Raw genomic sequence first — 15222 nt, forward strand, 5'->3', positions numbered from 1 at the left:
GAAGGTTGGCGGTTCGAATCCCCGCGACAGGGTGAGCATCCGTTGCTCGGTCCCTGCTCCTGCCAACCTAGCAGTTTGAAAGCACGTCAAAGTGCAAGTAGATAAATAGGTACCACTCCGGAGGGAAGGTAAACGGAGTTTCCATGTGCTGCTCTGGTTCGCCAGAAGTGGCTTAGTCATGCTGGCCACATGACCCAGAAGCTGTACGCCGGCTCCCTCGGCCAATAAAGCGAGATGAGCACCGCAACCCCAGAGTCGTCCACAACTGGACCTAACGGTCAGGGGTCCCTTTACCTTTACCTTTACATTATGTCACTTACTTTTTCTCCAATCAAACAGATATCTTTAACCATGTGGGACAATATCATTTCTGCCAATTGCTGTTCATGGCTGGGAGTTTTAATGAAATTGTCTGTCCCAGAATGCAGGTTTAGTGGCCTAGTCCCAGCAGGAACCTAAAAGACAGATAGCACTATGTTAAGTATAATTGGTTTAATTCACCCAGAAATGGTGAATACCTGTGTATTGGTGAAAAGGTTTAACATGGGGGTTTTCCATGGGGCTATATTAAAGCTAAGAAAGTATCTCTGAGCTCTAGCTGAATTGATAATTAACTGTAGTTCTCTAGTAGATAACATGTGAGTGAGTAACCTTAGATCAGGTGATTAAGGTACTGAGTTGCAAATTCGCCATCTTTGGAGGGTGGTGGCTGGAATCTTTTGTTCTTTCAGACTCTATGGAGTAAAGATGTGTAAAAGACTCTCCTGAAGGGAGAGAAAACAGCTCCAGGGAAAATGGAGGGTGGAATGTAGGCAATGCCCCCCCCCCTGTGTGTGTGTGGGGGGGGGGAGAGAGAGAGAGAGAGAGAGAGGGAGAGAGAGTGTTTGTCAGCTCTCATTATAAGCTTATTTTATTTCTAAGAAGATGCTGAGCCTGTGCTGGATATGCACAAGATATGAAACTGTTTTGATGTATCATTTACTTTTTTGTGTGTTATATTTTAAAGAACATTCTGCAAGTAAAATTTTGAATAATATTCATGGGTCTGGACAATGCTTCATTCCAAAAGCACTCTGCTTCCATGCATCCCTTTGCTTCAAACTGTGCAATATTAATATCTGTAATATGCTAACAACACATAGCTCGCTTTGCTCAAGCATTCACTCCAGAAAACAAATTCTGACATTTGCCTGTCAAATAATGTGAATGTACCGTATATTTCGCCCTATAGGATGCACCGGCCCATAGGACGCACCTAGATTTGGGGGGGGGGGGGATAAAGGGGGGAAAATTTTTTCCCCGGGCGCGGGGCTGGGGCGGGGGAAGCCTGAGCTTCCCCTGACGCCAGCCCCCAGAACGGGACCCAGAGCAATGCAGAAGCTGCGTGCAGCTTTGGCATTGCTCTGGGAGCTTGTGGGGCTGGAGGAGGGGGAAGCCCTCCGCCAGCCTTCTAACCAAGTCGGAGGACAGCGGGAAAGGCGCGCTGCGCCTCTCCCGCTGTCCCCCGAGTTTGCGGGGCTGGCGACGGGGAGGAGCAGGCTTCTCCCCCCCCCCACCAGCCTTCTAACCAAGTCAGGGGGCAGCGGGAAAGGTGCGCTGTGCCTCTCCCGCTGTCCCCCGAGTTTGCGGGGCTGGCGACGGGGAGGAGCAGGCTTCTCCCCCCCGCCAGCCTTCTAACCAAGTCGGGGGACAGCGGGAAAGGCGCGCTGCGCCTCCCGCTGTCCCCCGAGTTTGTGGGGCTGGCGGTGGGGCTCTCCTGAAGCCTGGAGAGCAAGAGGGGTCGGTGTGCAGCGAAAGCCTGCATTCGCCCCATAGGACGCACACACATTTTCCCTTCATTTTTGGAGGGGAAAATGCGTCCTATAGGGCGAAAAATACGGTAACTGGTTTCCTGAACAATGGACAAACCATATGTACTTCTACATCCATAGCTCAGCTTAAGTCTTTCTTACTGACTGCTGTATCATCAAACAATAAACTATGGTTTAGCACTACAAGGGTGCTCCACAACAAGCTTGAGGCTTGTGCATACATGCACAAGCACCAGGCACTGCCACAATTATGATTTTGGAAGTTTTCACTCCTGCTTCAGAATAACCATAGCTTGTCATGACACCCAAGCAAGTCTGTCAGCATCCCAGTTTACAGGAATCCAACATATTGTTGATTTTTATGTCAAATTCTGGGAAAGTCAGAAATGAAAGGAAGGCAGCAACATAGCAATACATGTGCAATAAAGCTTATCCTCCCACTTGTTAAACAATTAAATAGTTACCTGAAATGTCACAGCTTCCCCGGCTATTTGAATTGTCACGTCAGCCTGCGAAATCTTGCCATCCTCCCTCTTGTTCACATTTATAACTCTTGTAGGTACAACAGGTCTTTCTGAATCCTGGAGCTCAAATCGCTAAGGAAGAGGAAGGAATAGAAGGTCTAGATTATTCTATTTGTGAAAGAATTTTCAGCCCCAAACTCCTCCACCTTGTTTGGTCCTTAGTCTGGGCTTGGCCACCATGCTGAACTTGCACCAATGTTACAGCCATGGGCAAATATTATTATTGTTTATTAAATTTGTTAGTCACTTTCTCTTGCCCAGGGCAACTTAGAGGGACTTACAGCCAAACAGAGAGACCCAGTGTCTAGAAGTTGCCCCTGCCCAGTGACAGTGTTCATGGGGGATAAAGAAGGAACCTGAAAAACCTGGGATGGCCTCATGGGACAGATCACAACACTGGCTGCAGTCACATAAAGGGTGAGGATTACATCAGACAGCTTCCATAACGGCCAGCTGTATGTTGTCTGCTCCTTTAACCAGACCTCCTGTAGACATGACACCGCCCCCCCCAAAAGAGACTCAGGTGGAAATAGTCTTTGCTTTCTGTTAAAGAACAGATCTAATAGCAAAATGAAGCCTCATAACTGGGAAAAGTAAAATGATCCCAAAATGTATGATTAATTTTTCAATATTTCAGATCTAGTTTAATTAATTAAATGTCATAATCAAATGTTAATTAAATTAATCAAATATCAGCTTGAAGGGAACGTAGCAAACATGGCAAGCTTCCTGAAAACTGGTCTTAAAACAGTAAGGCTACAATCCTATGTACATTTACCTAGGAACAAGCCCTATTAAACACACTGGGAATTACTTTCAAGAAGTATGAACAAGTTTGGGTTGCATATGTCCCCTTAAGCAAGAGCACTGTCAATGCAGATCTTCTGTGTTTCACTCAATTAACTTATATTTAATAAGCCTACAGGGCACCATGAACATGGAAGACTACGTCCCTCAAGACATCCTTACTATTCAATCATCATTAGACTTCAACATGTCAAAAAGAATCACGAAGCATACACAGCCCAACAAGACAACAAGAAGAATCCACCGACAGCATACGAATCAATCTGGCTAACCTGATCCGAAAACACACACACACAGACAGACAGACAGACACACACACACACACACACCCCACTCACAAACAAAAGCAAATCTCACTACAGCCAACCAAAGACAACCAACCACATTCTAAGCCAGCCTCAACCTCTCTCACCACCAAGGAAATACAACAAGCGAATAGTAAGAGAACCCACACAAGTGACACTGACACAAAACCCCACACATACACTGAGTAGAAGAACAGAAGCACTGCCACCCGACCCCACTCACCATTTCCCTCTCCCCCTTTCCCCCCTTTTCTTCCTAACCTAACACTGTTTGCAACATTAATGTCTCACAACAAATGAAAATGATCTGCAGAAAACACAACTTGAGAAAATAGACAATGCATGCATTTTTGTAAATTAAGAAATTTTTAATAAAAATATGTACAGTGGTGCCTCGCAAGACGAAAAGAATCCGTTCCGCGAGTCTTTTCGTCTTGCGGTTTTTTCGTCTTGCGAAGCAAGCCCATTAGCGGATTAGTGCTATTAGCGCTATTGACAGTTTAAGGGCTAAAAACGGCTTTTTAAGGCTTAAGGGATTAGCGGTTTTGCTGCTAAAAGGCTTTTAGCAGCTTAGCGCTTCAGAAAAAGGGGTTTTGGAGCGGAAAAAACCCTCAAAATTTTCCGTCAATTTTCGTCTTGCGAAGCAAGCCCATAGGGAAATTCGTCTTGCAAAGCGCCTCTGCAAACGGAAAACCCTTTCGTCTTGCGGGTTTTCCGTCTTGCAAGGCATTCGACTTGCGGGGCACCACTGTATTTTAAAAAAGAACCACAAAAAGAAAATACATCTCATGGAAGGCCTTCACTTACAGTTTTCATCAGTCCTCTCTGTCCCCACCCAAAATGACACAAACTAAATACAGAAAGCCACAATAACTAGAAGACACTTTTGGAGACACATAAAACAGCAGCAGAAGAGAAAGTTCTTGAGACCATAGGGCTTTCTCTAGCTTTGAAACCAATAATTTAGCCATTATTATTATTATTTTATTCCAGAGAACTGTAAAGTGCGGCTGCTACCTATGCCAGAATAATTTGTAGGGAAAGAGTGAACGCTTACCTTTAAGGCATCTTCTACGGCTGTCTTGCCTTCCCTCCCCAAAAGAACATTATATGGATAAAGCCACCTGATTATTTGCTGGATTGACATCATGGGCAAGCAGTTCTGGGAGGGGAGAGAGAGAACAGAAAAAGTGACCATAGAATCCCTATTGTGCTAAACCTGAAAGAAACATTGGTGCCAACATTTTGTGGGAAACAGGCAAGTGAGTGCCATTCATCAGTATTTCAAAAGTTATTCGGCAAGCTCAATTTTCTGAGGTTCCTAGGTTCCACTAGACTCAAAAAGATAGCTCTGAAATTAGAGAAACCCAAGCAAAAAAGCAGGATTTCCTCAAGGCCACAGGCAGGGCCAGCTGAAGATGGTTGATTGTCTGAAGCAAAAGGACAAAGATTGCCTCTGAATTATTGCTACTCTCTGCTTCCTGCTACTCAGCCAACTCTAGATCCACAGGAGGAACTCTCTTCTGGGTCCATGCCTGGGAAGTGATCTCAGGCAGTGGCGTAGCGTGGGTTGTCAGCACCCGGGGCAAGGCAAGTAATTTGCGCCCCCTAACCTGGGGCAAGGCAAGTAATTTGCGCCCCCCCCCGCTGCACTGTCCCTCCCCCAGATAGTCCCTCGCTCTCTCTCCGCACCGCACCGCACGCCTGGCACCCTCCCCTCCACAGTGGGCGGCAACCCGGCGGCTCGGATCGGATTCGCACAGCCAGCACTGCAGTGAGAGAGAGTGAGTGAGCCAGGTAGGGGCAGAGAGCTGCGAGTGCGAGCGCCCCCCCCCCAGATGTTGCGCCCGGTGCGGCTGGCCCCCCCTGCACCCCCCACGCTACGCCACTGATCTCAGGAGTCTGCAGTGAAGTACCTTGTCAAAAGCTTTTTGGAAGCCCAAGTCCATTCTGTTAACCGGATCAGCTCTATCAATATTCTAGCTCACCTTCTCAAAGAACTTTAAAATATTTGTGAGACAAGACAGCAAAGCCAAGCTGGCTCTGCTTCAGCCAAGACTTGTCATTTGCAAGCCTTGCGCAAGTGAAGACCGCAAGGGATAGCCTTCTGCCTTGAATTAGTAACTATGAATTTGATTAACCTAATACAAGAGGGAGCTTAAAGAGGTTTTATTTCCTATAAATTCCATAATCTCTCAAAGTGTCGTGCAGTTTTGTTCAATAATAACCCGAGTGATTCCTTTCAGCTACAGTCTTGAATCTGTGGCTTTACTGGTTGAGCTTTATTCTGTTCTGCAGGATTGCTGCTGGGCAAATTTGAGCCTTGACTGTGGGATCCAAAAAGCATTAGTTCATTGGCCAAGGTTTGACATGGTGCTATTGGGCATTTGAAACATGCCGCAGAGTGCGTGCAGAGTAGACCACACGGATGGAATCATTGAAGAGACGTAAAGAGATCTTTGCAAGATTTAATAACAAAACTCCTCTAACATAAACCTTACATAGTGTCTATAATCATCACCTATCCATCCACAAGGAGACAGAGTGAGGTACATACAGCACATTATATACCATTCACAATTGCTGACACAGCTAATTACAGTGACTTATCAGCACCTGCTACACTGCTACACAGCTGTAAAAACTAGGTCAGGATATGCACCCTGGCTTTTAAAGTGGTACACCATCCTGTGAAACAATAATGAACCCTAACATTTAAACAAACTATTCAACAATACAAAACTGATTTCAGTTGCAGATGACAACTATGTTAGAAAAGAAAATAAGCTTTCACTGCAGCAATTTGCTATTTTCTCTTTTTTTCCCCTAGCTACACTGTAAAAGCAGTTTCTTTCTCCTTAATACCTGAATGCTTCCCCTAAACTCCAGATAAGGAATCTCCATCTCGGTATCCATTATTTATTTGCAAGGACCTACCAGAATCTGCACAGCAGATGCTAACGTGTCCAGAGGAAAATCAGGGAGACCCAGGGCGGAGGATTCTTGGGTGCAAAAAGTAGTTGCAAATGACAAAAGTTTAGAAATTCTAGAAAGAAAACCCAAAGGCAGAAAATGTTAGACAAACAATACTTCTAAATAAAACACTTTTTAAAAGAAAAATAATATTTTTCATAAAAGATTCATTTCTTTTTACCAACTTCACCCCGTTGGTTCCTTCACTAAATCTAATTGCAATAGCAAATTGCATCCAAACAGCAGTGATGACAAAGAGTGTCTGTGCCTTGTGTCCCAGTTTAATAAGAATGGCTCTGAAATAGCTCCATCATTGACTAGCTTGGTTATATGGGCACTATACATAGCCTTAATTCACCTTAAAATTGATAACTGGGGGGATTCAAAATCAGATTTTCAAATGGTGGTAATGGTCTCATTGCCTGAGATTTAACTGTTGAGTTTGAGATGAAGTGTTTTACCTGAAAGATCAATAGCCAATTCATATTACACCCTTCCATTCTTTCCATGATTTGCCCTGCTGTGGGAGAAATATCGCTTTCTTAAAAGTGAATCAACCTATAAAAGCCTCTTTCTTTCCAGTTGAAATCCATCAGCTTCCTATCAGATGTGTGGAAGAAGGGCTGCAATGCGAATGGAGCCAACTGTGATACCGGAGGTGCTCATTTTTATATCCAGGATCGACAATCTTTAATTCTGCTTTTGCAAAATGGGTTTGTTATAATTTCTTGGACAGTTTATGTTATGAATAAAAAATGGGTTACCTGGTATTCTGTGCTCAAATTTATCAAACTCTGATTGTATCCAAATATTCCCTTTTCACATTGTTGATCATACTACAGGCTTATGTGGGGGTTGAAACACCATTGAAAAAGCCTGCAAACACCCTGTTCCACCCCTTTTGGTGACATTTTTGTGATGCTTTCGGGTCACTTCTGGGTTCGGCCCAAGGCATATGTGCATGGTTCACACATATTGGATGTGCCTCTAGTGGCCGCTGCCTGTAATGGCATTTTGTATATGGACCGCATCATGATATCTTTGCAGATATGTTAAACCAATAGCTCCTCTCTGGGAAGGTTAGGACAAAACAGCTAATCGTAATCTAGGTCTCTTGCCCTGATGAGTAACGCTTACAATCATTTTTTGCCATTTCTTTAGGTCCTTTCCTGAAATACTTATAGGCAGGGTTTAAAACAAAAAGAATTAAAAACGGTAAAATCGTCATTTTAACTGATGCTATCCTGCCCATCCAGGAAGCTTTAATTCATCTTTAAGAAACATATACACTTCCAAATGTTTGTAAAGGCTGTGCTAGATAGGGTCATTCAAGCCTATCAAATGCCTTTTTGGGATCTAAAAAAAAGCTAGACCCTTGTTTCAGAATATAGATAGCATTAATACTATTAATGAACCTTTTAATATACTCTCAAGTTGAAATTCAGGATAAATCCAGTTTAATCTGCATCAAATTATTTAGCAATAAATTTGCTTAATCTAGCTGCCAATATGGATAACATCTTAAAATCCTTGTTAAATAGAGCAATCGTCTAGATCAGGGGTCTGCAACCTTTAAGACAAAAAGAGCCACTTGGACCCGTTTCCGAAGGGGAAAAAAACTGGGAGCCGCAAAACAATTGTGACATTTAAAACAAACATAACACTGCATATATTGTTTCTTACCTTAATGCTATATATACAGGATCGTAACGCACGCACCGCCCCCATGCGACGTCACAGCCAGTACAGTGCCCGCCACAGTGGGGAGTGTCGGGGCGCACAATGCGCCTCCTCCCCTCGCTAGTATCCGCCCCGGAGCCGTGGCAAAGGTGTAAAAGAGCCACATGCGGCTCCGGAGCCGCGGGTTGCAGACCCCTGGTCTAGATGATATTGCAATAGAGGCCACTTTATTTGGTTCCGCTTTAATTAGAGTACTAGCTTCTTTCATAGGGTTGCCATATGTCCTCTTATTCCAGGACACGTCCTCTTTTTCCAGGGTATGTAAAATGAGTGTCGTCATAGTGATCCATAGTTAAAAGTAGAAGACGGCAAATGGATCTTCTTTTTTGCTCTTCAAAATATGGCAACCCTAAAGTTTTAGAATATACTGACGGAAACCCATCTAGGTAAATTTTAATCTTAAATTCAAAATGCTAACTAAAGTAAGGCTAACAGTTGCTACAACCATAATATCAGGAGTGCAAACAGGAAGGCATATATCCATCCTGTGTACATGCCATGTCCACACACAACATGGGATCCAGCGCAGAATGTTTGATCCTGCAAGCCACAGTTGTTGTTTTTAAGGCATGTTTCTAACAGAGCAAGAGATCATTGCTGAAATTTAAGATGCTCTATTTCCCATCCCTGGCCCATTCAGCTTATTTATCCACAAATTCTAAAAAGGAAACAAGCAATCAAAACAAAAAAGGTGCAAGTGTCTTTAACCTCACATTGGCCCCATTCAGACTTCACAGGACCACTTACATGAACAAGCTGCAGGCCTCCATCTTGTGCATGCCCAGTATCTCCTGTTTTGCACACTAAGGAAGAGATCAGAAGCCCCCGCTTCCAATTTTAAACTGAGTGCAATTCCCCATAATTGCGGGATGTAATCCACTGAGAGCAGTCAAACACAACATTTCTTGTTTTCCTAGAGAAGCATTCCGGGGGAATGTTTGGTCCAGCCAGTCGAAAGCTTCCTGTTTCCTCCTGGCTGGAACATCCTTCCTTTGCATGTGACTAGAGGTGGGTGTGACCTTACCTGTCCAGGTAACAAAAGGACAAGGCATGCTGCCACACTCTTTTTTGACTTCCTCCATTGTTGGAACAGCAGCTTTTAGCTGGAATTGCTTTGTTGGCTCTTAGCCAATAGAGCACCCTGGGACTATCACCATATGGGATAGATCCACATGTATATACTTTGTAACTAAGTCTGCCTTCAGGGATCCAACTGTGAACTGATGATGTAAGTAAACTTCCTTTATATACAGTGGTGCCCCGCAAGACGAATGCCTCGCAAGACGGAAAACCCGCTAGACGAAAGGGTTTTCCGTTTTTCAATGCGCTTCGCAGGACGAATTTCTCTATGGGCTTGCTTCGCAAGACGAAAATGTCTTGCGATTCTTGCGATTTTTTTTCACTCCCCACCCCCTTTTTCTAAGGCACTAAGCTGCTAATAGCCTTTTAGCAGCTAATCCGCTAATCCCTTAAGCCTTTAATAGCTGCTAATAGCCACTAAACCGCTAATAGCGCTAATCCGCTAATAGGGTTGCTTCGCAAGACAAAAAACCACTAGACGAAGAGACTCGCGGAACGGATTCTTTTTGTCTTGCGAGGCACCACTGTACTTTACACAAGATTGTGGCGTGTTTATTCTTTTAAGAGGGATATAAGGGAACTCACCAGAAATCTACTATTGAGAGGCTTAAACAAGACGGCAACCAGCTATCTGCTGTGCGTTTAAAATGGGAACGTAAAACTCTGCTAAGTTATAGAACTTGCTGGCACAAGTTAGGAAGGATATTAATATACAATATATCCTCTCCTGCCTCCCTGAACATTCCCACAATAATATCTGAACTTGGGGAACTGTGGTTTAAACTATGGTTTCAGGAAGATCTGAAATCACAGTTGCTCAGCTGTTTCTGACTTTTTCCTCATTAACTATAGTTTAAACAAACTACAGGACCTCTGTCATCAAGGAGCTCACCTAGGTTTATTCACAGAGGATTCTTTCTCACCCCATCCTAAAGATGTGAGTTTGCTTGGAAGACAGACATACCCGAATTTTGTACCACCATTACCTAAAGTAGATTAGCCATGAAATCTGTTAGCAGGCCTAATAAAAATCTGAACCTTTGTGTATCATGTCTAGACTATCTCACCCAATTCATTTGGTCATATCACAACAACTCTACACAACTCTAATATTCTAAGAGGGAAGCCAATAAGTAAGAAAACTAAATTCTAAGAACATTTATGCATAGCTGTAATGCATATATTTACCTCTCAGTTGAAACGTTAGGTCCAATACAATATAACTGTGAAAGATGGTCCTAAAACAGAAGACAGTATCACCTATCAGGCCATTTACTCAAGCAACAGCACTCTGTCCACCAGGGTGCAAGGTGAAATCTTCATCAAGCTCTCCACCCAAGTTCTCGTTCCTGGTCCGTCAACGTCAGATGCTATGTTACAATGCACACCACTTTACACTTGCTAACATTACGCGGTGTTTGCCATTTTAACATCTATTCACCCAGTTTGGAGAGATCCTTTTGGAGCTCCTCACCGTCCTTTTCGTTTTTATATTCTGAACAATTTTGTGTCATCAAAAACTTGGCCTCTTTCCAGCTCACCACTAACGCCAGATCGTTTGTGAAGAATATAAAAAGCACCACTTCCAATACAGATCCTTTGAGGATCCTACATTATTCCATTATGACATTTATTCATGCTCTGCGCTTCCTGTACTTTAACCACTTGCTTATCCATAAGATAACTTGTTCCATGACTGCTAAGCTTGCTCAGAAGTCTTTGGTGGTGGGCTTTGCAACAGCTTTTCAAAAAGTCGAACACACACAGTCTACTGCATCATCCCTCCCTACATGCTTATTGATGCACTCAAAGAATTCTAAAAGGTTAAGTAGACTGGACTTTAGTTTGCAGAACAGATGTTAAGCTAACTGTCCTGGATCCCTACTCCCCAACTGTGGGTTGTTGTTTTTTGCTAGATGATTAGCAATTCTATTTTTTTTTAATAAATATTTTTTATTAATTTTCCAATATAAATTTATACAAAATTAAACATCCCATTATCACCAACATCCTCTTTTGGACTTCCATCAACATGTCTGATAATTCTCCGTATTTTCACTTTCTCCACATTTCTTAATTTAATATTGCACTATATAATTATTTGCCTTATCATATTATTTAAGCAATATTTCTACCATACATTCTCACAAAGCTTCCTGAAAACTTACAAACGTTATCTGCTTATCACAAATATTTTTGATATATTCTGTAAACTTATTCCAGTCCTCGGTGAATCTCTGGTCTCGTCGGTTCCGGATCCTCCCTGTTAACTTATCCAGTTCTGCATAATCCATTAATTTCATTCTCCATTCTTCAATCGTAGGCACTTCGAATTTTGAGTTCTTAAAGAGCTCCTGTGTAGATGCCGTCTAGAGCTGGTGAAGCCTTCATTTTTTATTTGTCAACATGGCCTAAAACATCAGCTCTTGTCACTTCTATTTGCCTCAGTTCCTCACTCACTTCCTGATAAAGTGAGTAAAGAGACAGGCATCTGCCCTTCCACAGTGAAAAACAAATGCAAATAATGCATTTAGCTTCTCCGTCATTTCATTTTCCTCCTTTAGAACACCTTTGACTCCCATGTAAATGCACACATTGAAGCATCATTCAACTGTACTTTGTGTACAACTCCAGACACCCGTAACACTACTTACCTTAAACGGTAGATAATAAACATCTCTTGCTTGAAATCTAGATCGCAGAGGTGGGTCTAATGGGTTACCCAAATATCGGGGGACGGGAAGGCCCAGGGCAATGACTCTGAAGTTTTCACTGACTCTAACAATCTTCCATGCATCCAACTCTGATTTATTATGCTCCTGAATAAATGAAGCCTATAATTAGAATTCTGCAACCACTTCAGAAAAAAGACCAACTATTCAGAGTACCCAATGAAGAGCTGTTTGAATTGGACAACAAATGATAAAGACATGGAGCTCACACTCCTTCAGCTTCAATACAAATGCCAGTATTAACAAAACTGCATATTGATTTTAGATTTTAATAGTCACTTCACACATTAGTGATCTGCATGCATGTTCACTGTGCTTTCACAGTGAGCCATAACCCTGAAAACAATTTTAGAAATCTTCCTTTAAAAAGAGGAGGGGGGGAATGTTGGTACAAGCCAAGGTAGCCATCATTACCTGCAATGCCAGGTCAATGATTCATAAGACCAGAGCCATCCATGACTCGATCAAGGAATTGACCTGGGCATGGTAGCTGCGCCTGTTCTTGCCACTGCTTGTCCACCAGGTTTCTCTTATGCACAGCAACCCAGATCGTTTGGGTGGGGAGGGAGGTTGCAGTGATTTTTAAGAAGTCCTTCGTTTTCACCAACCTTCCTATTAAAGGTAAAGGTACCCCTGCCTGTACGGGCCAGTCTTGACAGACTCTAGGGTTGTGCGCCCATCTCACTCAAGAGGCCGAGGGCCAGCGCTGTCCGGAGACACTTCCGGGTCACGTGGCCAGCGTGACATTGCTGCTCTGGCGAGCCAGAGCCGAACACGGAAACGCCGTTTACCTTCCCACTAGTAAGCGGTCCCTATTTATCTACTTGCACCCGGGAGTGCTTTCGAACTGCTAGGTTGGCAGGCGCTGGGACCGAACAACGGGAGCGCACCCCGCTGCGGGGATTCGAACCGCCGACCTTTCGATCGGCAAGCCCTAGGCGCTGAGGCTTTTACCCACAGCGCTACCCGCGTCCCCAACCTTCCTATTAGGGAGACCCAATTTTCCGAGTGCAAGTTCTGGCAGTTGGGCAATAGGGGCAGTACAGGATTCCTTTGGTGTACCGACCTCCCCACTATGAGAAGCATGTGTTAGATAGATATTGTGGTATTTAAGGGCAAACATGTTTAGAAATATAATGAAGAAAGAAAGAGTTCCATGCAGTAAAATGTTACTTGAGAGATCCAGCAGGGAAGGAGTGAATATAAAATAAACCATATAAAGAATAAGCCTTCTAGAGATCAAGGCTTCTCCAGCAACTTTTATTTTAGGTTTAATGTTGTTTGGGATCTAATATTGATGGAACAACCCAATACCTTCAGCAGTTTGTCATAACGTTCTGCTGACATGAGAAAACGGCCATCTTCAAGTTGCATCTCCCGGTTCTCCAGTAAATTGTTCAAGACGGGTAAGACGTTCCGCTCGGCCTTCTCCAAGCCTTCCAGAACCAAGATTCTGCCTTCGGTGGCTGCTCGTACGGCACACTGCCCATCAAAACAAAACCAGCTTCAGAAGCAAAAACAGCTGAATAGGAGTTCACAAAACAAAAGCTAGGCTGAATATTTCCCACTGCACACATTTGCAGGACCATACTCCCCTGTGAAAACAGGGGTGGAATATCTGTCAACTTTCAGGGGAGAATGTGAATTGCAAGAATTGGGGGCCCTACCTTTACATACAGCATATATTACTATAGCCAAGTTCTTCCTCTAGAGATAGAGTTGCAGTTGGGCCACCAGCCTAAACCCAAGGATGGAACATTGTGGCATCGAGGCCACCTGTGCTCCAAGGGACTGCAATGGATCCAGGAGAATCTCTGCCCCCCTCACTCCTTCCAAGGGAGAATGGCCCCTCTTGAGTAGGGGCCACACAAATATGCCAGAGGAACCACCCACCACAGCATCTCAGTGTTGACTAGATTAAGCTTCAGTTTATTAGCCCTCATCTAGTCTATTATCACAACCAAGAGCTAATTCAAAATGCAGAAGGAGAAATGCAGCGGTGTGTCACTGCAGTGGTGCCAATGCTCTACAACAGTGTTCCCCAACCTTGGGCCTCCAGCTGTTTTTGGACTACAACTCCCATCATCCCTTGCTAGCAAGACCAGTGGTCAAGGATGATGGGAATTGTAGTCCAAAAACAGCTGGAGGCCCAAGGTTGGGGAACACTGCTCTACAAAACTCTGTATGATCCCACTCAGCAGTTTCATGTAGATGTTACACAGATGGAGCAGGGGCAGAGTTGACTCCTGTGGGACCCCACACTGGAGAATCCCCAGAGCCAAGCATTGCTCCTCCAGGAACCACATTTTGGAGCCATCAATTCAAGCAGGAATGAAACCCCTACAGCACAGTGCCCCCAATACCCAAACTCAAACAAAAGGTTTCTATCGTCAACAGTATCAAAAGGTACCAAAAGATCAAGTAGGGTCCATGGAGTCACACTCTCCCTGTCTCTCTCTCAACACAAGTCATCATGCAAGGCGACCAAGGAAGTTTCCATATCAAAACCAGGCTTGAATTCTGGCTGAAATGGATCTAGGAAATCTGACTCCATAAGAGTACCTGGATCTGGTTGGCAACCACGCTCTCAAGAACCTTGCCCAGAAATCATCGGTTCTCATCAAATTGACAATAAAGACCCACGGCAATTATAGGTACTCACCTGATCAATGTAGTAAGCGGTCCCAGCTCGGATCTCTCTCCGCTGTTTGAGATCTGTTTCTGTTGTGTCCCTGGAGAGTGCAATGTACTCCACTTCTCGCTTGGTCAACTCCTGTAGGACACAGCACAATATTTGAAAACATATAGATTACAATCAGCACTGCGTCACAGCAAATTATCCAACAGAGGGAGAGGCAGTGAAATGGAATAAAACAAAAGAGCAACACCATCTCTTGAGGCCCAGTTTAGTGCTCTCCCTCAATCAGCATGGTTGCATTTTTTTTTGCAGGCTACCTCCTTATGAACATTTCTGAAACATTCAGCTTTAAATCACTTGGATGGATCAAAACAAAGTAAGGAGGCCAGATAAAAGGAGAGATAAGAGAGACACACCAAAGTAAAAAGATCTTGCAATATGTTCCATCATTGTGACTCATAGCATGACAGAAAGCAATAATCATAAACATATAAACAGCATTGCTATTACTTCTTTATCATTATTAGTATTGTTCATAGAATCATAGAATTGGAAGAGACCACAAGGGCCATTGAGTCCAACCCCCTGCCAAGCAGGAAACACCATCAGAGC

The 15222-nt window shown here is 43.7% G+C and overlaps 1 protein-coding gene across 4 annotated transcripts in view; it reads right to left on the bottom strand.

Annotated features, from left to right (window-relative positions):
- VWA8 (von Willebrand factor A domain containing 8) overlaps positions 1–15222 on the bottom strand; it is a 112294-nt gene that overhangs the window by 89739 nt on the left and 7333 nt on the right. For all 4 annotated transcript variants that reach the window (XM_083448528.1, XM_083448527.1, XM_083448526.1 and 1 more), the window contains exons 4-11: positions 14635–14745; positions 13287–13454; positions 11895–12059; positions 10429–10478; positions 6385–6493; positions 4505–4609; positions 2276–2407; positions 321–455 (exon numbers count right to left, since the gene is read on the bottom strand). In XM_083448528.1, the coding sequence (XP_083304654.1) occupies positions 321–455; positions 2276–2407; positions 4505–4609; positions 6385–6493; positions 10429–10478; positions 11895–12059; positions 13287–13454; positions 14635–14745 (975 nt within the window). The remainder of the gene's footprint in view (positions 1–320; positions 456–2275; positions 2408–4504; positions 4610–6384; positions 6494–10428; positions 10479–11894; positions 12060–13286; positions 13455–14634; positions 14746–15222) is intronic.

The sequence above is a fragment of the Podarcis tiliguerta genome (genome assembly GCF_965153285.1).
Source record: "Podarcis tiliguerta genome assembly, chromosome: 7".
Lineage (NCBI taxonomy): Eukaryota > Metazoa > Chordata > Lepidosauria > Squamata > Lacertidae > Podarcis > Podarcis tiliguerta.